General features: G+C 47.6%; 1 protein-coding gene across 6 annotated transcripts in view; it reads left to right on the plus strand.

Annotated features, from left to right (window-relative positions):
* The window catches only part of FBXO10 (F-box protein 10), a 63,390-nt gene that overhangs the window by 14,666 nt on the left and 25,524 nt on the right, over window positions 1-23,200 (plus strand). For 4 of the 6 annotated variants that reach the window (XM_084628762.1, XM_084628763.1, XM_084628764.1 and 1 more), the window contains 3 exons: window positions 1,963-2,835; window positions 17,109-17,258; window positions 19,727-19,863. In XM_084628762.1, coding sequence (XP_084484888.1) covers window positions 1,963-2,835; window positions 17,109-17,258; window positions 19,727-19,863 — 1,160 coding nt within the window. The remainder of the gene's footprint in view (window positions 1-1,962; window positions 2,836-17,108; window positions 17,259-19,726; window positions 19,864-23,200) is intronic. The other 2 variants (XM_084628766.1, XM_084628767.1) reach the window with 2 other exon arrangements.

The following is a 23,200-nucleotide window of genomic DNA, read 5'->3' on the forward strand; positions in this document are numbered from 1 at the left end:
TTTAGTAGTGTTACCAAGGCTTGGAGAAGTCAGGACTCCTGAATTCTCTTTTTGGCATGGTAGCTGTTTGACCTTGCCCATGTCACCTTGAGGCCAGATATTTGTACTCCCTGAAGCCAATCGGGCTACTCGAGGCGCAGCTATGGGAGTAAAAGTTTGAAAATCTGACCTCTTGCCTCTAGAGCTTTGCCTCAGTTGAGCTGTGTGTAAAATGGAAACCTACCTTACAGGAGTAGTGGAACTCTGTTGCTTTTAGAAATAATTTAATTATCTACTTCATTTAACTTAATTGTTTTTAAAATGCTCAGAGGAAAAGTGCTATACAAGTATTAAAAGGAAAAACTGTCAGGGTAAAAAAAAATCGTATTTAATAAACAATAGATTTCCTGCTCTGTTTGTTTAGATTATTGAAACACAGATTAATTTACTCTTCACTGTTGCATGCTGTTTAGTGACGTTGTACATTTCTCTCAGCCTCCACAATGAAAGTAGATACATTTCCCTTTCATTGATCGTCAGTTTTGCTTTCTGGATCATAATCAGCTCAACGCTTCAGCATTTGGATTGCAGACAGTGAATGGAGAATGTTTCCTTCCAAATAAGCCCATTTCCCACTGGTGTTTTTATTTTAAAAAGAAGATGGAGCCATGAATTGAGCTTAGATTTTGCAAAAGCTTTTACAAAATAATTTGTTTAGCCTGAAATTGACTTGACAGTGTCCCTTTTAAGTAGCTTTAAAAAAAGAGGAGGGGTAAAGGTGTAGGTGTTAAATGCACGATCTAGCTGATCTCTCACTAAAATACTGCAATGTTCTTCATTTGTTTATCTTAGCACTTTGATTTGAAAGTCTGCTCCTTTACCCTGGGAATGTGCAATGTGTGGCTGATGAAGGAAAGGTCAGCTATAAAAATTGGAGAGTTGTGCAAAATGATTCCTGTGGCCTGGGAACTCCTGTTCCCAGTCACTGATTGTATCTTCTTATCGAAATCTCTCCCACTATTTGGGGACCACTGTACCAGATCCCTGTGGGTCATGGCTCATGTATGTTGTCAGTGCAAGGTGGGGACACTGACACTGCGTGTCTCATACTTGTTGTGGGGATAAGCAGAGAGCTTTATAGCACCTCCTGTAGGAGAGTCCTGTCTTTTCTCACCACAAGGTATATAAAGATTACTGAGGCTGATCTCCAAGGCTTTCTGCACACAGGCTATGCTGGTTTGTGTCACAAAGCCTCCCGAGCCATGGAAGGGACAGCTGACGACATGACAGATGTCAGCAATCCAGCGCCACGTTCACATGGACAACAGTGAAGAGTGAATGAAGTTTCCAGTGCTAAGGCAAATCTCCCTGCCTAACGCTGACCCATAGATGTGTGAGAGAAACATTTAACTTCCTTGCAGAATGCTTGGGACCTGGCATACAACAGATGGAGCATGTGTGATAGTATGTAGAGCAGATGCTGTATATGCTCCTGGTACATTCATAAATATTAAGGCAAGAAGAGGCCATTAGGATGTCTAGTCCAACCTCCTCTATATCACTGGCTATTACATTTCACCCGCTTACGCCTGTACTGAGCCCAACAACTTGTGTAAAAAAGGCTGACAACAACTAAAACTGCCAAGGGTAGGGACCAGCTCATAGTAGATGGATGTTGCTCAGTTCAATGGTCACAACAGGTCATGTTGAGCCACCTAGTTGATGGGATGTGGCAGCTGGAGCATGCCACGCTATCTAGCATCATAAAGGTAACTGATTGAGATTGGGGCAGTTAAATGCATGGATTCGTGGTGCAGAAGCCAATGGGTGTCAGTTACCCATGACACATGCCAGTTCCTTGTGCCACTAGATGTGTGTGTTTTGGAGGGGGAATGGTTTGAGAAGTGGAATGGGACATAATGGTATCCCCAGGAATGTGAGTTATTTTTGTATTTATTTTGTCTCATGATCATTCTTCTCCAGACAACCTCTGGCCACGTCCAGTTCGACAACTGCAACTTTGAGAATGGGCAGCTGCAGATCCACGCCCCGGGGACATGCCAGGTGAAGTTCTGCACCTTCAATCAGTCCAACATCCATTTCCACAGCGTGGCCCTTGGGGTCCTGGAAAACTGTGAGTTCACTGGCAGCGAAAACGCCTCTGTCACCATAGAGGGCATCCCTTCCTCTGAGAGGAACTGGGCCTGCAAACACCTAACCACACTGGCCAAGTCCCACTGCGTGTTGTTACAGGCATCAGACCCTGCGCTTTGCAATGCGTTGAAGCAGGGCGGCTGGGGCGGTCCGCCAGCGAGGAACTTAAGGACCTGTGAGATCGTGGTGGGTGGGGACCAAAATAATTTACTTCCTGCTTCCAAGACTCAGCTGGTGCTTGAAAAAGCAGGTGAGAGAGAGGCTGAAGTTAATGGCAAACTTTATACAGCAAAGGAGGGGGAAGCCATGACCCTGGAGACAGACTCTAGTGATGGTGAGCTGAGCACGAGCAGCGAGAATGAGGAAGATGACCGGTCAATGTACAAACTGTCCTATCGGGCCCACGGTCTGAGCCACATGCTGGCCCACGTGATCCACAGCAGGCCGCAAACCAATGGGCTCACCGCCCTGCAGAGGGACCTGGAGCTCAAAACTCTGCAGCAGGAGCTGCAGAGGGACAAGGAGGCCCAGTCTCTTGCCAGCTCTCTGCAAGGATGCCTCATTCGGAAGTGCCTGTTCAGGGACGGGAAAGGTGGGGTCTTTGTCTGCTCGCAAGGGCGAGCCAAGCTGGAAGGGAGCGTCTTCAGGGAGCTGACCTATGCCGTGCGGTGCATACAGAACAGCAAGGTGCTGTACAGGCTGGTAATGAAACCCTCCCACCCGCCTGGGGATTCAGTTGGCAGAGCCTACAGGCCACATTGTTTACCAGCCTCATTCTTTGCACCTGCACTTAAAGTGTGGGTGCAAATGAAAGCACTTAGATGTCTGCTTGATTGTACCTTCAGATCAAGTCATTAGACATCCAAGTGCTGTCAGGTCTGGAGGCATCTGACTCTCCCTGCAAAGTTAGAGGCTCGATGGAGACCCCTTTAAAAATGTGGTGCTATCAGTCAGCATTTCCAAGTACATCTGTGAACATGGTGAACATGCTGAACGTGCCAAGGGGCCACCCAGTTAGCAACGTAGGAACACAGGAATTGCCAGACTGGATCAGAGTGTGGTCCGTCTAGCCCAGTGTCCCACCGCTGACAACAGCCAGTACCACCTGCTTCAGAGGAACGTGCAAGAAACTCTACAGTAGGTAGCGAGGAAGTAACCTGCTCAAAGAGACAGTTCCTTCCTAACCTCCGATAGCGGGAGGCTGAAGCATAAAGGTGTATACCCCTTTATCAGCATAGATTTGTAAAGTGGCCCTGTGCTCTATGCATGCTAAAGAGTTCAGAATGTCGAAAAATTAATATCCCTTCAGAAAGGATGTAGGAAATGAAATTCACCAAAACCCCCCCACAAACCAATTCAGACTATCAGAAAATACTTCCTGACAGTGAGCTCTTGTGGAGGGATACTGGTGTAAAGGAGTGAAGGATCAGGTCTTGGTTTAGTATACGGGGAGTATAAGATTTCTGATGCGCTTAACTATTCATGTCCTTGCTCTCAAGTGCCTGGTTCTGTCCCTGTTCGTACTTAGCAACCGTAACTGGTTTTCTCAAATGAAATGCGTTTGCCATGGTACCTGTGATTAGTTTTGGGTCCTAACTGTTCCACCGAAAGCTGACCTGAAGCTAAATGGTCAAGACGATTGTAGCGCTGTAGACACCATGTGGAACAGGTGCTTATCCCTACAGCAGCATGCAGGAGAGGTGAATGTCTGAGAGGTAGCCCTCAGCTCTTGGCAGTTCGCAATTTTGGGCAGGAACAAGAAGTCTCCCACACAGTGGGGTGGTGACACGCATGTTGTCTAGGCCACAGGCTTGGAAACGTTTGCTTCTTAGCAATAAGGACGTGGAAAGGGCACATGAACTGAACTGAACCATAGCATTAAACACTCAGAGGAGGGCTACTGCAAGCTGATTGGCTGCACTAGTGAGTGAGGCACTAGGGGGGAGATTACATTCATTATATAACGATGCTTCCCAGATGAAATGCTTTGCAATGGCACCTGGCAGTGTCCTCATCTTCCCTTCCAAGTCATTAATTCCACCCATCTGCTTATAGGGAAAGAGATTTTAGTTAGTTTTTAAGGCAACAGCTAGCTCTAACACCTACCCCCTTCACCACAAACATATCGTAATTCTGGTAGATCCTAAACAAGTGATCTTACAAATTAGGAATGGGAAGGATCATTTATGTCACGTAGAGCATTCTCCAGCCAGGACAGCAGCATATGCTCTAGTGCTGTGCTCAGCCGTATGTTAAAACGTCTTTCACGTTATCGCTTCCATTACTTGAAATCTGATAGATTAGTATCAAAACATGGGAGATTTGCACGAGAAACAAATCTCTGTATGCAAATGGCGAATGTGTATCAGGGCCTTATCCAAAGGCAATTACAGCCTGTGAAGACTCTCCACAGGCTTGAGAGGGCTTTGGTTCGGGTCCTGGTGTAGTAACTTGGGCTCTAGTGAAGCAAACACTTACACAGCGCATAACTGTGCTAATGCAAGTAGCCCCATTGGGACAGGGAATGGAAACAGGAAGGATGGAAATACCTAGGCTGGAGGTGGAACTGTTGTGGTGAAAACTGGCCAGAATTTAGCATTTGGGTTATCACCCCTTGTGACACTTTCTCGCAGTGCCCAGGACTGAGGGGCAGGTTTGCTGAGTTGGAAAATGAAGGGGAGAGGCAGGCAGTAACAGAAGGGAAGAGTGGCTAGTTCTGCAAGACAAGGGGAAGAGTCAATGGATTTCAGAGCCTCTGGAGGACAGAGGATGACTCTCAGAAGTTTGCAAGTGAGAACAGAAGACAAGAGGACTTGCAGTCAGAAAAAACAGAAGGTGGAAGGCTGGAGAATCGCACCATCACCAGGAAGAGGCAGGTCCATGTGATTGTGGATTCCCTGCGAAGAAGAACAGACAGGCCTGTCCCCAGAGCTGATGCAGAGAACAGAAGGGTGCGCTTGTAACCCACACACCTTCTGGGCATGGTGCTCTGTCCCATCTAGTGGCACTGAGACCACTTAAAGAGAGAGATAGCTAAGGCTGTAGAGCAGACTCATTTTAACAGCCAATTGGCTTTTCACTCATGCAGTAGAAGCCCATGCACTAAGCTCCGGAGGCCCCGGGTTCAATCCCACCTGCCGACGACCGGGAAGCTAAGATATGGGATGTGGACCTGAGGCTGAAGAGGATCCTAATGGGAGCTGGAAAGAATCCACTGATTGTCCTTCATGCAGGAACAAATGATGCTGCGATGCTTCAAGGGAGACTCTGCCAGGCTGGGGAAGATGCTTAAAGAAATGGAGACTGAGATGATCTTCAGTGGGATTCTACCTGTCCCTGGGGGAGGAGAACGAAGGCGAGACAAGATGATGAAGATCAACAGATGGCTCAGGCAGTGGTGCCATAGGGAGGGCTTTGGGATGTTCGACTACTGGGAGGCATTCATGGGCAGGGGACTGTTCTCATGGGATGGACTCCCCCTGAGTAGGGAGGGAAATAGACTTCAAGGATGGAGGGTGGCACAACTGATTAAACTAGGAGTTCAGGGGAGATGGTTGGGAGATGCTCCTCTCATCTCCACGTCTGAGTCTAATATTGAGCAGGAAGCAAATCAAGTGAAAGGGGACACGGCAATGGAGAAAGGAACAGAGGGTAGGAGAATGGAGATCAAGAGGAAAGGCAGTGCCAGTAGCACTGACAGTAACAGTCAGATAGGCGATACGGGCAGCAGGATTACTCTGTCTAATCGGGTGAGGAATCTGGGCAAAGCCAAACACAAATAGCTAAGATGTGTGTACACCCATGTGAGGGGTGTGGGTAACAAAATGCAGGAACTAGAACTACTGGTGCAAGAAGTGAGAGCAGATGATATAGGGATAACATAAATATGGTGGAATAGTCGTCATGACTGGAGTACGGGTATTGAAGGGCATGTGCTGTTCAGGAAAGACAGAAATAAAGGTAAAGGTGGTGGAGTAGCACTGTATATCAATGATGAGGTAGTTAGAAGTGATGGAATGGATAAAACTGAATCTGTTTGGGTCAGAATCACTTTGGGGAGGAAAGGTAACAGAGGCTCCTCTGGGAGAGTGCTTGGGGTCTGCTATAGACTCCCAGGATCTGATCTGGATATGGATAGAGACCTCTTTAAAATATTTGTAATGAAATAAGCACTACTGGGAATTGTGTGATTATGGGGGACTTTAATTTCCCAGATATAGATGGGAGGACAAGTGCTACTAAGTATGGTAGGGCCCAGACTTTTTCAGTTATGATCGCTGAGAGATTTCTTCACCAAATAGTTGCCAAACCGACAAGAGGTGATGCCATTTTAGAGTTTGTGTTGATAAGTAGCGAGGACCTCATAGAAGAATTGGTTGTAGGGGACAACATTGGTTCGAGTGATTTGAGTTAATTCAGTTTAAACTCAATGGAAGGATCAACAAAAATAGGTCTGCAACTTGATTTCAAAGGGAAAACTTTATAAAATTAGGGGAATTAGGGAAGTGGACTGGACTGATGAACTCAAGGATCTGAATGTGGAGGAGGCTTAGAATTAGTTTCTGCAGCTTTAACTTAAAGTATCTAAAGTCTGCATCCCAAGCAAGGGGAAAAAAATCAGAGGGAAGGGTTGCAGACCAAACTGGATGAACAAGCACCAAAGATAGGTGATTAAGAGAAAGCAGAATGCCTACAAGGAATGGAAGATGGGTTGGATCAGCAAGGGAAGCTACCTCTGGGAGGTGAGACTGCGTAGGGAAAAAGTGAAAACTGCCAAAAGCCAAGTGGAATTGGACCTTGCAAAGGGAATTAAAACCAATAGTAAAGGTTTTATAGCCATATAAATAAAAAGAAAATAAGGAAAGAGGAAGTGGGACTATTAAACCCGAGGATCGGGTGGAGATTAAAGATAATCTAGGCATAGCCCAACACCTAACCAAATATTTTTCCTCAGTTTTTAATAAGGATAATGAGGTGCTTGGACAGTGGCTAATGGGAACAAGGATGTGGAAATAGAAATTATTACATTTGAGGTGGAAGCCAAACTCAAGCAGTTTAATGGAACCAAATCAGGGACTCCAGAAAATCTCCATCCAAGACTATTAAAGGAATGGGCATATGAAATTGCAAGCCCAATAGCAAGGATTTTTAATGAATCTGTACTCTCAGATGACTGGGAAATTGTTAATATAGTACCTATATTTAAGAAATGGGGAGGGGGGAAGTGATCTGGAAAAGTTTGACTTCAATTGTATGCAAGGTCCTAGAACAAATTTTGAAAGAGAGAGTAGTTAAGGACATAGAGGTAAATGGTAATTGGGATAAAATACAACATGGTTTTACAAAAGGTAGGTCGTGTCGGACCAACCTGATCTCGGTCTTTGAGACTATCCCAGTTTTTTAGACAAAGGAAATGCAGTAGCTTTAATCTACTGGGATGTAGGGAAAACATCTGATACAATTCCACATGGGAAATTATTTAGTTGGAGAAGATGGGGGTTAATATGCAAATTGAAAGGTAGATAAGGAATTGGTTGAAGGGGAGACAACAGTGGGTCACACTGAAAGGTGAACTTCCAGGCTAGAGGGAGGTTACTAGTGGAGATCCTCAAGGATTGGTCTAGGGACCAATTTTAATTCTCATTTTCATTCATAACCTTGGCACAAAAAGTGGGAGTGTGCTAATAAAATCTGCAGGTGATACGAAGTTGGGACATATTGCCAATATGGATGTCAGCTCCCTAATGCCTCCAGCCTTTCAGACACTCAAGCTCTCTTCTGAGGGCTGGGCCAGCCTCAGCTCTGCTTTGCCGGCCGTACCCCAGTCCCCAAACTCCTTCAGAGCAGCCTCCAGTAGTGTCCAGCCCCTGTCACTGGACACTCACAGCCATTACCAGGGAAGGTGTCCCCAGAGAGACAACACCCCCACAAGCTTATTTGATTCAGCTGAGGATCAGCCCCAGTGTAACACCACAGCACTGCAATCTATTGATTGTGAAAACACATCTGGCCCTTTGTTACTATGTATGTGTTTTTAAGAGACAGTGAGCGAGGATAAGAACAGGTTACAAAGAAAACAAAAGGTATAACATGCTTCTTACAGTCTGAACTTAACTTTAACAGGCTAAAATCCTTGTCTCACCTAAAGCACTAGCGTCCATGACTAGGATCCTGCTTTGAAGAATGAAAACAGCGCTGTCCTTTGTGCTGCCTCAGTGAAGGATGACAGAATGTCATTTTGCTTCTCCGTACATTTCCAAACTCTGTGTCCACTCCCTCCACCTCTCCCCCAAAAGGCAGGATGACCCTTGTGGTTCACCTTCCTGGGGTGCTGGCTCCAAGGTGTCTTCCTCTCCTCCTGCACTAATTTGCTCTTGTGGATTTCTTCTCGGCCTGGCATCTGAGACCATTCACTTCCAGTTCATTTTCTGAGCTTGATTTGAATTGATTGCCTAATCCCCATTCAGTTTGCTGTGTCCTGTCATTGCTCTTGGAGAGAACGTGCAAGGCTAGAAATTAGCCTGTCTGGCTCCACAGGACTGGCTATTTGAAGTGGATGAAATCTTTTAGCTTTAGAACTCGGAAGCTGTACAATAAAACCCCTGCCCCGTTTCCTCTTATTACAGAGCTACAGTGACATGATTCTTATCTAAAACAGCTTCCCTCTTATCCCCATTGGAACAGCTGGGCCATGTTATTTGCAGCTGAGAGCGTTATATCACAGCTCCAGCAGGCCCCAGCCATACACATACAAAGAGGTATTAGTAACAATAAGGGCCTGATTTAAGGCAGGGAAACTCAGAGTTCAGACTGAAGATGCTTCTTTACAGTTTGTGCTTCATTCATGCCTCTGTGAAGGTTGCGGGAAGGAAACTGGCTGTGTATAGGGAGGGGACAATGGGCCTCGCCCTTGCTCTCGGTTTGATGGTGTTTGCAAACCAGGGAGCATGCCCTGTGGTACTGGGGGAATCTGGCCAGATTCGCTGCTGGAGTAAGTGGGTGCAGCTCCATTGTGCTCAGTGGAGTCTTCTCCCATTTCCAGTGGCAGAGAATTTACCCAGTGGATTGAGGCCTGGGAGAGTCACCCTAGTGCAAAGGGAGATCCTGTGGTGGGACAGTCGCTCCTGTGCCACACCCCTCTCTGTCGTAACGGGCGTGGCTGGAGGAAAGGGGCAGGCCAGCAACACTCCCCACTATCCAACCTGCAGTTTTGCCACTGCAGACTGTTAGCGGCTGATGTAAATTAGAGCATCCTCTGAGTGAGAACCAGCGGTGCATCCAGCGGCCCCGAATCAGGGGAGTGCGGCGCTGAGCTGGAGGAAAGCTATGGCAGGCGAGCCTCCTGACACAGGTGCAGGCCCAGGCCAGCTGAGCTCTTCTGTGGCACCTGGCACTAGACAGGGCCCTTTCTGATGCCAGAATGGAAACTGGATTAGCAGTTCTTACTGTGGGCTCTGCTTAGCATAAATTCCCCACTTGAAAGCAAAGACTCTCCAAGCTAAGGCTGCCCACTCTGTTATCAGTGCACTTTACAGTACCTAGTTATTATTCCGTGCTGCATTGTAGGCAATACCGAAGTGCTAGGGTGGGGTGAGGAGCGAAGTATCATCCGTACCTTGTCCTTGTCCTTTGTTGGATTAATGATGATTTCTCTGCTGTCCATCACTATAGCATGGATGAACCAAGGGCCTGATCCAGTGGCCACTGGTGTCCGTGGGATCAGCTCCGCTGACTCTAATGGGCATCGGATCAGAGCCCAGCCCAGCAAAGCCCTTGAACAAGATGCGCAACTTTCAGCAGTGCCCGTGCTTAGCTCACAGGATAAGTCTCCCTGTTACCACTGCTCTGCTGAGCAGGGCTTGGCATTCCACGGTGAACTCGCCCTCCCCACCAGGACAGTGGGAAGTGACTAGTCTTGCCAGTCTAGCTCCACGTTTAATTAACAGATTGAATTAAGCACCTTTTTGGAACAAGCAAATAAAGGAAGTGTAATTTAATTACCTTCTGATCCATGTTGTTTATTGAAGTGGGAATATGTGAAAGCAATTTGTAGATTATTTCTCTCTCGTGAACAGACACGGGGCTAGGGGTTCATTTGACTGGAAAGAATTAAATACCATAACTGCAGGAGTATTTAACTACTTGTTTGCTTAAATAAAACAATGCAGCGATTAAAAGGTAATCCGCCTTAATTTTGCTGGGCTGATTCCGCATCTAGATACCAGGTGTTCTGCCTTCTGTGTCCTCTTGTTTAGCAGGTGTACTTTCACAGCATGCAAATAGTGCATTTGCTGGGCCAAATTCGGGACGGGTGTAAGCAGGCACTGCTCTATTAGTGGAGGGGTGCCCGCTTTTACCAAGTCTGGATTTGGGTCTCTAACTTCAGAGTAGCTCTAATAGCAGGGAAGTGTGCAAGCATGTTGTAAGTTCTGCTTTGTAACCTGACTTCAGAATCACCTCACTCTGGGTGAGAAGCAGCTGATGAAAGCTCGGTGAATGACTCCCTGGTTTGCTGAGCTGTGTTTGTCTGCGTCTCATGAGATCGGTTACCATAGTGTGGCTCTGCTGTAGCTAACAATATCCAACATGTGGTTAAAGTCCATGAAAATGTAATCTGGAGCATTAAGCACACACTAGAGGAAGGGCACGGATGAGAAATATTAGTGAAAACATAGAGCACGTTGTATTCAAGGCTAGTCACCCCTGCTCTGATTTGGCACGATGGAGGACTCTGACCCTAGTGCTTCTCCTGCTCCATCAGCACCTCTCAACCTTGAAGACTGGAGCCCCCAAGAAGCCTCCAGATGAATAGAGTCACGAAGCTGGCACAGGAGAGCCAAGGTTCCAACATCATGACCTTTGTGCAGGTCACCTCGCCTTGATGGACCATGTCCAGGGAGACCTTGGTCAGGATTGCTTTGTGGCTCCACGGTCCCGTTCAGCACTCTGTCTCTCTACTCCGGGTGCGGGCAGAGGGCATTTCTCCTCTCCACCCCTTCCCTGGCTGGGTGCTGCTTCCGTTTGCTCGGCATTCTCCTCACAGCCTCGCTTCTAGGGTCATAGCTGTGCTGGTCTGGGGCCAGTGGCCTCCATCAGAGATACACATGGGGCACCCCCATCACATTGCCAGATTTTGGGGGGGGGATTCCATTCCCCCACCCCGAGCCTGATGCACACCCCTTGAGAATGATCCATTTACACGAGCATTGCAAGAGGTGGGTGGGGAGGGGCACAGGCCCGTTGGAAAGACCTTACCAGACTCCATTTGGCGAGAGACTCAATAATCGTACCCAAAGGGACTTAGCCCCTTTTATCCACTGCTCTGGATACAGTCTCCCAGCACCCTAGGTAGGCAGGGACATGCTCCTACCCTGTCGTATGGGGGAACAGACTGAGGGGCAGAGAGAATGGGGTGACCTCGCCCGGGGTGACACAGCAAGGTCCTATCACAAGAACAGGGGGATGTTCCGCCATGTTAACAGGTGGCAAATTCAACACTGATAAAAAGCACTGTTTTTCGACACAATGCTTAGATGGTGGAACTCACCTCTAGGGGAACTGGCTGAAGCCAAGAACTTAGCTTGGGGATTGGACTTTTGTGTGGATAACAAGAATATCCAGAGTTATAATTAACACTAAACATTTTGGAAAGGCTGTAAAACCTCCTGCTTCACTCTCACCAATCTCTAACTATTAGCACTCCGGCTGAGAGCTAATGTGGGGCAGATTATCTCACATTTGCTACTTTGTCCGAAGCTTCTGGCACTGGCCGAGACGGATACTGAACCAGATGGACCTTGGCAATTCCTGTGTTCCTGTGCCTTGCCAAAGGCAGGAATAGCTTTCAGAGTTCCTGAATGGGCACTCTAACCACTAAAGCACACATCCTGCCTTTAAAATAAAGGGAGATCATGGACAATGTAAAAAAAATCCCTCCAAATGAGATCTGACTTGACTGTTTTGCAGACAACCCAAAATCTAGTTCTGGGTTTCTGCATGTGGCAGAATGCTCTCGGCAATGTTTGTCGTTCACGCCCATCATACTTTATTTTAAACACTGTTATTGTTCCTGTGATGACTGTTTTGTGGGTGTTCGTTTGTTAACTCATCTCCAGAATTGTGCATTGCATCTTGAGTAGAGAGGACCAGGTTTGCTGCTAATTTGCTCTGATGGCATAAAAAGGCCTTAAAGTGTGTGGAAAAATCCCCCCATGGATGCAGCCTGTGCAGGGGTTTCCCTGGTTGGCTGAAGGGCTCTATCTCTGCCCCACCCCCAGGCCCTGGCATAGAGAAATGACCTGGGGCATGACCAGAGGGCCCTGCAGTATGGCTTTTCTGTGCCTCCTGGGCTGATAGAGAGCAGTGCACAAGTTAGAGCAGCCCTGAGGCTTTGTGTCCTGCATGGCCACAGAATGTGGGAAGCACCAAGGTGGCTTGAAACCACCAGCCAAGTGCAAGAGTGGAATAACTGGGGATCAGGCCCAGGATTTTCCAAAAAGAGTCCATTAAAATATTATTTGTGTGTGTGTGTGTGGATATTAATAACATCCAGCTCTTCTCACCAATACTTCTCAAAGCGCTTTGCAAAGGAGGTCAGTATCATCCCCACTTTACAGGTGGGGAAACAGGCAGAGGGCAGGAAAGTGACTTGCCCAAGGTCACCAGCAGAGCTGGGAATAGAACGCAGATTTGCTAGGTCCCACACCAGTGCTCTACCCACTGGGCCACATTGACCATCTGTAGCCATCATGGAGTGTCTCAGTCCTGCAGGAAACTGACTGGCAAGGACACTTAGTCAAACCCTAATCCTGCAGCTGTGGGATTTGTCTCAATGATATTGCGGTAGCTGCTGCAGTGTAATAGGGAGCAGCTGACAGAAACAAGACAGACAGAGAGAGAGAGAAATTCACGGTAAGGATCTTAAAGTCCTGGGATGACAGGAAATGTTTAGCTCAGGAATGATAACCCATGGTAGTAAGCTGGTCTCTCTGCCATCAGAGCAGATATTGAGAGCTGCCCGAAGGAATCAGGTGCCCAAAGCATAGTGAAAATGTAGGCAGTGTTGCTACCTCTTGTGATTTTATTGAGTCTCACACTTTGGTATTTTTTTCCTTAAAGCCTCACCTCCTGGAGTCCCGTGATTATGTGAGACTTGCTTTCATTTTAAAAAATAAGTGTCTAATCCACGTAGTGATGGAGGGCTTGAAAATGTGACCTCCTAAAGGCTCTAAACACAGCAGGAAAAGCAAAAGGATCCAAAACGGATCATTTTAAATAGCGTGTGATTTTTAAGTCAATCTCATGATTTCTGAGGACCTCATGCTTTTTGAACTCGGGGTCGGCAGTGCTCTTTGTGGGCAGGAGGCTCCCAGTCCCAATAGTCCCCTGTGCAAATCCCAGCTCGCTTCTAGGCTAGGTGATTTCTTTCAAGGGGCATCTTGCTTTGCTAATGTATTTAGATACTAAAGGGGAAGTCCTTTGTTCTCAGAAAGCAATTAATTTGAAGATGTTCTGTTGGGTCTTGAGTGTGCTTGGAAGAAAAATAACGATAAACAATGTCTTCCAAATTCCTTGATGTCGCAGCCTGTTTAGGGCAATGTTTTAAACCTTCCCCACTCTCTGAATGGGGAATTGGCTCTGCTTTCACATAGTGAAACAGGGCCTGCTCCAAAGAGATTACAGATCTAGTGGCCCTCTTCTGCGCAGGCTGCCAAGCCACGTGCTATCTCTTGTGGCGTTGGGCAGACGTCACTGGGGAAAGTGCTGCAACCCATACATTCAGTTTGCAGAAACCTGAGCCAGGGATCCAGCAGTGAAACTGGAAGGAATTCAAGACAAAACTCGCCCCATGCAGAAGCCAGCCCCAGCCCCATGCATCAGCTGATCCTACTTATCTCCTGTTGGAGGGAGTAAATACCATTTAGCTTTGCATACAGCTTGCACTGGCCGTCTGCTGGGGGAATGACCCCCGAATGAACGTGATACCTTCCTCCCCTCACACACAGCTGCACTTCTTGTATCAGAATGTAAAGTATCTGCAGCCAACTCCTTCTAATATCAGGGCTTGTAAGTAAGGTAAGGGAAAAGATGGCTGTGTTTTATCATACTGAATGGATGAAGACTGTAGGTCCGGTCCAGAAGCCTTCTCTGGATTTAGGCCCTGATCTTGCAAAGGGATTCTTGCAGGTTCTGCCTCTTGCACCACAGAGGGGGTGTGTCACTTTGGGAACACTAACTGCCATTGGTGAGCAGTCTCTCACAAGAGTGTGCTCACTGATGTCAGTGGGGCTAGGGGTGCGATTTACTGCTCACCAGTGTGAACAAGGGGCTTGCAGTCGGCCCTGCCTCCTGTGAAGCATCAAGGAAAGAAGTCGGACCACTAAACCCGGAGGATGGGGTGGAGATTAAAGATAATCCAGGCATGGATAATCCAGCTTTAGGTTGGATATTAGGAAAAACTTTTTCACTAGGAGGGTAGTGAAACACTGGAATGCGTTGCCTAGGGAGGTGGTGGAATCTCCTTCCTTAGAAGTTTTTAAGGTCAGGCTTGACAAAGCCTTGGCTGGGATGATTTAATTGGGGATGGGTCCTGCTTTTGAGCAGGGGGTTGGACTAGATGACCTCCTGAGGTCCCTTCCAACCCTGATATTCTATGATTCATGGCCCAACACCTAAACAGATGCTTTGCCTCAGTTTTTAATCAGGGTAATGAGGAGCTCAGGGGTAGTGGCAGGGCGGCTAATGGAAATGAGGATTTGGAAGTAGAACTTACCACATCCAAGGTGGAAGTCAAACTCAAGCAGCTTAGTGGGACCAAATCAGGGGGTCTGGATATCTCCATCCAAAAATATTAAAGGAACTGGCACATGAAATGGCAAGCCCAATAGCAAGGATTTTTAATGAACACGGGGGTTGTACCCTATGACTGGAGAATTGCTAATATAGTTCCTATTTTTACGAAAGGGGGAAAAAAGTGCTTGAGGAAACTACAGGCCTGTTAGTTTGACCTCAGCTGTATGCAAGGTCTTGGAACAAATGTTGAAAGAGAGAGTAGTTAAGGACATAGAGGTAAACGGTAATTGGGATAAAATACAACATGATTTTACAAAAGGTAGATTGTGCCAGCTCAATCTGATCTCCTTCTTTGAAAAAATAACTTTTTAGACAAAGGAAATGCAGTGGATCTAATCTCCCTGGATTTCAGGAAGGCATTTGATACAGTTCCACATGGGAAATTATTAGTTACATTGGAGAAGATGGGGATGAATATGAGAATCAAAAGGTGGATAAGGAACTGGTTAAAGGGGAGACTACAATGAGTCATCTTGAAAGGGAATTGTCTGGCTGGAGGGGGAGGTTACCAGTGGAGTTCCTATGGGGTCGGACTTGGGACCAGTCTTATTTAATGTTTTCATTCATGTACAAAAAGTGGGAATGTGCTAATGAAATTTGCAGATAGAATCAGAATATCAGGGTTGGAAGGGACCTCAGGAGGTCACTCAAAGCAGGACCGATCCCCAACGTTTTTTGCCCCAGATCCCTAAATGGCTCCCTCAAGGATTGAACTCACAACCCTGGGTTTATCAGGCCAGTGCTCAAACCACTGAGTTATCCCTCCCCCCAGTGACCATGAAAACTGGAGTAATGGAAATGGATGAAATTTAGCAGTGCAAAGTGCAGGGTCATGTGCTTAGGGGCTAACAACAAGAATTTTTGCTATAAGCTGGGGACATATCAGTTGGAAGCAACTGAGGAGGAGAAAGACCTGAGAATATTGGATGACGGTGAGCTGCCAATATGATGTGGCTGTGAAAAAGGCTAATGCAATCCTAGGATGCCTCAGGCAAGGTATTTCCAGTAGAGACAGGGAAGTGTTAGTACCATTGTGCAAGGCACTGGTGAGACTTCATCTGGAATAGTGTGTGCAGTTCTGGTCTCCCATGTTTAAGAAAGATGAATGCAATTGGAACAGATGCAGAGAAAGGCTACTAGGATGATCCGAGGAATGGAGAACCTACCTCATGAGAGGAGACTCAAAGAGCTTGGCTTGTTTAGCCTAACCAAAAGAAGGCTGAGGGGAGGTACAATTGTTCCCTATAAATACATCAGAGGGATAAACAACAATGGGTGTGGGGAGTTATTTAAGTTAAGTGCCTTGTTGACAAGAATTTATGGATATAAACTGGCCATCAACAAGTTTAGGCTTGAAATTAGATGAAGGTTTCTAACTGTCAGAGGAGTGCAGTTCTGGAGCAGCCTTCCAAGGGGAGCAAAGGGTGGGGGGAGAACTGGCTTCAAGACTCAGCTTGAGAAGTTTCTGGAGGGGATGGTATGGTGAGACTGCCCATGATGGCATGTGGCCCATTGATGACTGCTAGCAACAAATATCCCCAACAGCCAGTGATGGACACTAGGTGGGGAGGACTCTGAGTTACTACCGAGAATTCTTTCCCAGGTGTCTGCCTGGTGGGTCTCACCAACACGTTCAGGGTTCAACTGATCACCACATTTGGGGTCAGGAAGGATTTTTCCCCCGGGTCAGACTGGCAGAGACCCTGGGGGATTTTCACCTTCCTCTGCAGCATGGGACAGGGGTCACTTGCTGGTTTGAACTAGAGTAAATGGTCGATTCTTTGTAACTTGAAGTCTTTAAATGATGATTTGAGGAGTTCAATAACTCAGCCAGAGGTCAGGGGTCTGTTACAGGAGGGGGTGGGTGAGGTTCTGTGGCCTGCGATGGAGGTCAGGAGGTCAGACTAGATAATCACGATGGTCCCTTCTGGCCTTAAAGTCTGAATCCAATGAACTTTTTGGCATCATAACACAGCACATGATACTGCTAGTAGTTGAAGGCAATGGGAGTTTTCCATGCACCAGGGACTCCTGAGGTGGCAGAAGGTTAAAGCTATGCTTTTCCTATGAGGTTCCTTCTTCAGACACACACTGACTAAAATTGCTTTTCCTCTGCCCTGTAGATCATCATGCTGAAGAATGACATTCACCACTGCAAAGCATCAGGGATATTTCTGCGCTTGGCAGCTGGAGGTCTGATTGCAGACAATAACATCCATTCAAACTGCGAGGCGGGGGTGGATATCCGGAAGGGAGCCAACCCTTTGATACTGGTAGGTACATTCTCTCAGCCTGGATCTGTCTGAAGCTCCTCCTTTTTGGGGGCCAGACAGGCACCAAACATTCCTGTCTGAACTGCCCTGGAGAGTCACCTTGGGCTTTAAGAACTAAAGGATTTTGGCTTCTTGCCCCAAGTCTAACCCTTTTCAGTTCTTCATTAGTGAATTCTGCCTCAGAATAATCTGCTTGATTCAGAGGGCCTCCTGTTGGACAAGTGTATTTCATTTGACATTGAAATGATGGCTCAAGGCAAACAGGCTATAGGGCTATTTAAATAACCTCCAAATGTCACCTACCTTGCAATTGCTCTGCTTAGGGAAAGAACAATTACCTACAGGGCATCAGGGCATTCTCCTCATTCTAAATATTCTATCAAATGGACATTGAAATATAGCAATGAAGTCACCTGTGCAATCATGTGATAAATCATGCAGTCATGTGATAAATTACACCTTCCACTTTGGATCAGCTCACCTGCCTTCTGCCCACTGTTCCATCTGCCCTGGGGTTTAATCTCAAACTTCAAATCTCTGAGCAGCAGCCACTAATGGGGGAAAAACCCCAACCAGCCCCAGTAATGCGTCCTCTTGCCCTTCCGATGTGGAATTTCCTCCCTACGTTGCCGTGAGCCGACTTCCACAGTGTTGTTATTTATTAAACATTGTTATTACAGTCGCACCCAAAGGTCTAAATCATGACTGGACCCCAGTGTGCTGGGTGCTGTACAAACACTGCTTCCAATCTGAATTACCTCCCCAAGGCTGCGCTGGCCCAAGCCCCAGGATGGGTAATATTCAGCCCTGCGCCAAGGTCAGGTTTAAAGTCCAATATTTTGCAACTCTGCAGCACTTGAAACAGGAGCTTCCCATTGGGAAGAGCTGAGCAGCCAACAGCTCCCATTGCTCTCAGCTGGGGAGAGGGGAATCCCCATTGTTCTCAGTGGGAGCTGTGGGGCACAGAGCATTTTTGAAAATCTGTCCCATAGCTCTTCTGTCCTTCCTTCCCTCACCCTGTCTGCCCCGGGATCAGCTTAGATTGGGCCCTTATCCTGTCTGTCAGCACGCTGTAACTACTCCTTTGGTTACAGGGAGCACTCAGATGACGTAATGAGCTGAGTTGATGCAGGACCAAAGCTGGCTGACCTGGGCTGTGTTCCAGGGCTGCCAAGAAGTATAACATTCTTGCGTAGAGCCGGAGAGATCTTTATATGGAGGAAACGGGAAGACTGAGCCTGACACACTCGCCGTCCTTGCTCTAAGCGTGCTCATCAAGCTCTGTTTATCCCTCTGTTTTTGTCCCCTGAAAGAGCCGGTTGCGGTAAAGGCAGCGTGTTGCCATTTGAGTGCACCTAGCAGGACATCTGCCTGTGTCGTGATTAGGTGGTGGCCCCATGTATGTGCGTGAGAAGCATGCAGGTGTATTGCTCCACTCAAAGATCGTGCCCTCCATGGACCAAACAAAATCCTTTGCATTTCAACTGTACAGGACTGCTCTCTCCAGCAGCGGGGAGGGCTCCTGATTGGTTCAGGAGATGTAGAGCTTTCACTTCCATGGTGCTGCCAACAATTCATATTAGGGCTGACCAATGTTTTTTCCCCTCCTCTGCTGGCTGTTTGGTGATGGTCGACCTGGTAGGCACATCACAGAGAGGCACTGTCCAGCATGGCACCCTAGTTGGGTGTCCGCAGGCCTGCTGGGGATAGAATGGGCATGAAGACCCTCCGGCCCAGGCCTATCCAGGGTCAGGACCCATTGGCAGGGCAGGGTGGAGATGGCTGCAGTGCTGCTGTAGCAGCTGGGTAGACTCCAGCTGGGTAGAGGGGGGACTCCAGTCGTGCCAGAGTTATAGATCCAGCATCTGTTTAATAGGCAACAGGTTTAATACAAACAAGAGGAAGTGCTTTTTCACAAAATGTACAATTAACCTGTGGAACTCATTGCCAGGGGAAGTTATGAAGGCCAAAAGTATAACTGGGCTCAAAAAAGAATTAGATACGTTCCTGGAGGATAGGTCCATCGAGGGGTATTAGCCAAGATGGTCAGGGATGTAACCCCATGCTCTGGATGTCTGTAACCTCTGATTGCCAGAATCAGAGAGTGGGAGATGGGGTGCATCACTCAATGATTGCCTGTTCATTCCCTCTGGGGCACCTGGCATTGGCCACTGTGAGAGGCAGGATGCTGGGCTAGATGGACCATTGGTCTGACCCAGTGTGGCAGCTTTAAAGTTATTTCAGTGAGCACTAAATTTATGCAGGAAAATTAAAAGTGGAACAGGACTTTGGTCTACTAAAGGGGTTTCTGTTTTTCTGACCGCTCCTGGCAACTGGGTCCATTGTCCACATCCCTCTCCATACAAGCTGCCCATCTCTCTCCTGCAAGCTCCTGTCGTGTACTTGTCTGAGTGATCTCTTCCTGTTTTGCCTTTATTCTCTCCGCATGTGCATAAATGAAACTGCAGTGTAATAAGATACACAGTGGCCTTCGCTCAGGCATTGTTGTCCTTGGCAACGGAAAAGGCATCATCCGTAGCAATCAGATCTACGGGAATAAAGAAGCTGGCATTTATATTCTGTATAATGGGAACCCCATTGTGAGGTATGTTATTAAGCAATGACCTCTCTTGCTCCCTCCTTTCATGTTTGTCTCCCTCACTGTATGTTTTTCATGTACTAACCTCCTTCCTCAGGTAAGGAGCAGAAATATCACTGTCATGGGGCTTTTCTCTGGCTGCCTCTGTCCCCCAGCAGCTCCCATGTGTAGTTCTCTAATGCTGACCTTTGATTTCAAAGGGAACCGGGTTTGCCGGTGCTGCATTGTTCAGAGAAGGTGGCAGCTGGACTCAGAGTCGGGGGGAGTGAAGCAATCGATCGTCAGACAAGTAATTGCCATTCTGGTTTGTCTTCCTGCTGAAAATCCTCCTAGCACCTTATTTCTTTTGGAGTTTGCTGATTACATCCGATCCATTTGAACAGGAGTGTCAGAGCCTGGCAGGTTTCCTTCAGACTAGCAGAATTCAGCTGACTTCATTCTTTGGCTGTGGTTCTTCATGAACTCTTCCTACATGCAGTACATAGCTCCTGGTGAGGAGGGGGACAGCGTGTGCTGTTTTCCAGGGTGTCTCCTGGCTCCATAGAGCAGAGATTGGATCATGTGCTAATCTATGCTGGGACTGATCCAGACACAGTGCAAAATCCCCCCAAACATGTCACAGACTCCCCAAGGCCAGAAGGAACTGCTGTGATCATCTTGTCTGACACTGATCATGTTCTGAAGCCTCTCTGTGTCCATCCCCCTCATGCACACCCACCGGGCAACCCTGCTGTCAAAGCACAGCAGATGGGTAGTTTGATTAGTCATTAATGCTGGAATTGAAAAGTGAGCTTTGGCCTCCTCCCCCCCAGGAGAGTAATCTTTTTAGCCTTGATCAAATGAAAGGGCCATCTCCTTTGGGTCATATCCTGCCTTCGAATTGTGCATGCAACTCTGCTAGCATGGGAAGCAGAATGTTCCCCCTGAGGGCAGGGCATGGAGCCTGCAGGGCATTGCCGCCTGGACAGGTGGTTTCCTGGCATGGGAGTGAGAGGGTGCACTCCCCTGGTGCACGGCTCCTGGTGAAGGTGACACACATGAACCAGAGTGGCCTCCCCCTTAAATTTGACCTTGCTGCTCTCCCTGGTAAGAAGCATTTCAATGTCTGGTGCATTCCAAGGTGGGGCAGGGGATGGATCTATACTCTGCGCCTGCCAGAGTCAGTGGGCACCTGGCAGAAAAAGGGCATGGCCTAATGGTACATCTCTCCTGAGGGGAAACGGAAAGCCATGCAGCTCGTCAAGTCCTCTTCTCTTCAGAGGTTTGCCCTGGTCGTTTTGGTCAGAATGGCCCTGTCCCTTGCTGTTGGGATGGTTGGTTGCTGCCCTCCCACCCCAGACATGGCTGCATTTAGTATTATTATTTATATTGCAGTAGAGCCTAGAGATCATAGAATATCAGGGTTGGAAGGGACCTCAGGAGGTCATCTAGTCCAACCCCCTGCTCAAATCAGGACCAATCCCCAACTAAATCATCCCAGCCAGGGCTTTGTCAAGCCTGACCTTAAAAACCTCAAAGGAAGGCGATTCCACCACCTCCCTAGGTAATGCATTCCAGTGCTTCACTACTCTCCTAGTGAAACAGTTTTTCCTAATATCCAACCTAAACCTCCCCCACTGCAACTTGAGACCATTACTCCTTGTTCTGTCATTTGCTACCACTGAGAACAGTCTAGATCCATCCTCTTTGGAACCCCCTTTCAGGTAGTGGAAAGCAGCTATCAAATCCCCCCTCACTCTTCTCTTCTGCAGACTAAACAATCCCCGTTCCCTCAGCCTCTCCTCATAAGTCATGTGTTCCAGTCCCCTAATCATTTTTGTTGCCCTCTGCTGAACGCTTTCCAATTTTTCCACATCCTTGTAGTGTGGGGCCCAAAACTGGACACAGTACTCCAGATGAGGCCTCACCAATGTCGAATAGAGGGGAATGATCACGTCCCTCGATCTGCTGGCAATACCCCTACTTTTACAGCCCCAAATGCCATTAGCCTTCCGGGCAACAAGGGCACACTGTTGACTCATATCCAGCGTCTCGTCCACTGTAACCCCTAGGTCCTTTTCTGCAGAACTGCTGCCGAGCCATTCGGTCCCTAGTCTGTAGTAGTGCATGGGATTCTTCCGTCCTAAGTGTCTTTGTTGAACCTCATCAGATTTCTTTTGGCCCAATCCTCCAATTTGTCTAGGGCCCTCTGTATCCTATCCCTACTCTCCAGCGTATCTACCACTCCTCCCAGTTTAGTGTCATCTGCAAACTTGCTGAGGGTGCAATCCACGCCATCCTCCAGATCATCAATAAAGATATTGAACAAAACCAGCCCTAGGACCGACCCTTGGGGCACTCAGCTTGATACCAACTGCCAACTAGACATGGAGCCATCGATCACTACCCGTTGAGCCCAATGATCTAGCCAGCTTTCTATCCACCTTATAGTCCATTCATCCAGCCCATACTTCTTTAACTTGCTGGCAAGAATACTGTGGGAGACTGTATCAAAAGCTTTGCTAAAGTCAAGGAATAACACGTCCACTGCTTTCCCCTCATCGACTGAGCCATTTATCTCGTCATAGAAGGCAATTAGATTAGTCAAGCATGACTTGCCCTTGGTGAATCCATGCTGGCTGTTCCTGCTCAATTTCCTCTCCTCTAAGTGCTTCAGAATTGATTCCTTGAGGACCTGCTTCATGATTTTTCCAGGGACTGAGGTGAGGCTGACTGGCCTGTAGTTCTCCAGATCCTCCTCCTTCCCTTTTTTAAAGATGAGCACTACATTAGCCTTTTTCCAGTCATCCAGGACCTCCCCCGGTCACCATGAGTTTTCAAAGATAATGGCCAATGGCTCTGCAACCACATCCGCCAACTCCTTTAGCACTCTCGGATGCAGCGCCCCTTGGACTTGTGCTTGTCCAGCTTTTCTAAATAGTCCCGAACCACTTCTTTCTCCACAGAGGGCTGGTCACCTCCTCCCCATGCTATGCTGCCCAGTGCAGCAGTCTGGGAGCTGACTTTGTTTGTGAAGACAGAGGCAAAAAAAGCATTGAGTACATTAGCTTTTTCCACCTCCTCTGTCACACAAAAGCTGTAGCTCACGAAAGCTTATGCTCAAATAAATTGGTTAGTCTCTAAGGTGCCACAAGTCCTCCTTGTGGCTCCAACACGGCTGCTACTCTGAAACCTGTCACTAGGTTGCCTCCCTCATCCTAACTGAGATCAGGGCCCCATTGTGTTAGACACCACACACACCGAATGGGAGACAGTCCCTGCCCTGCGGTGCTTAGTCCACGTAAATGAGGGAAGAATGATCTTCCCAGGTGTAGAGGTCAGGAACAGAGGCACAGAGAAACTA

The sequence above is a fragment of the Lepidochelys olivacea genome, assembly GCF_965140295.1.
Source record: "Lepidochelys olivacea isolate rLepOli2 genome assembly, chromosome: 5".
NCBI classification, from domain to species: Eukaryota; Metazoa; Chordata; order Testudines; family Cheloniidae; genus Lepidochelys; species Lepidochelys olivacea.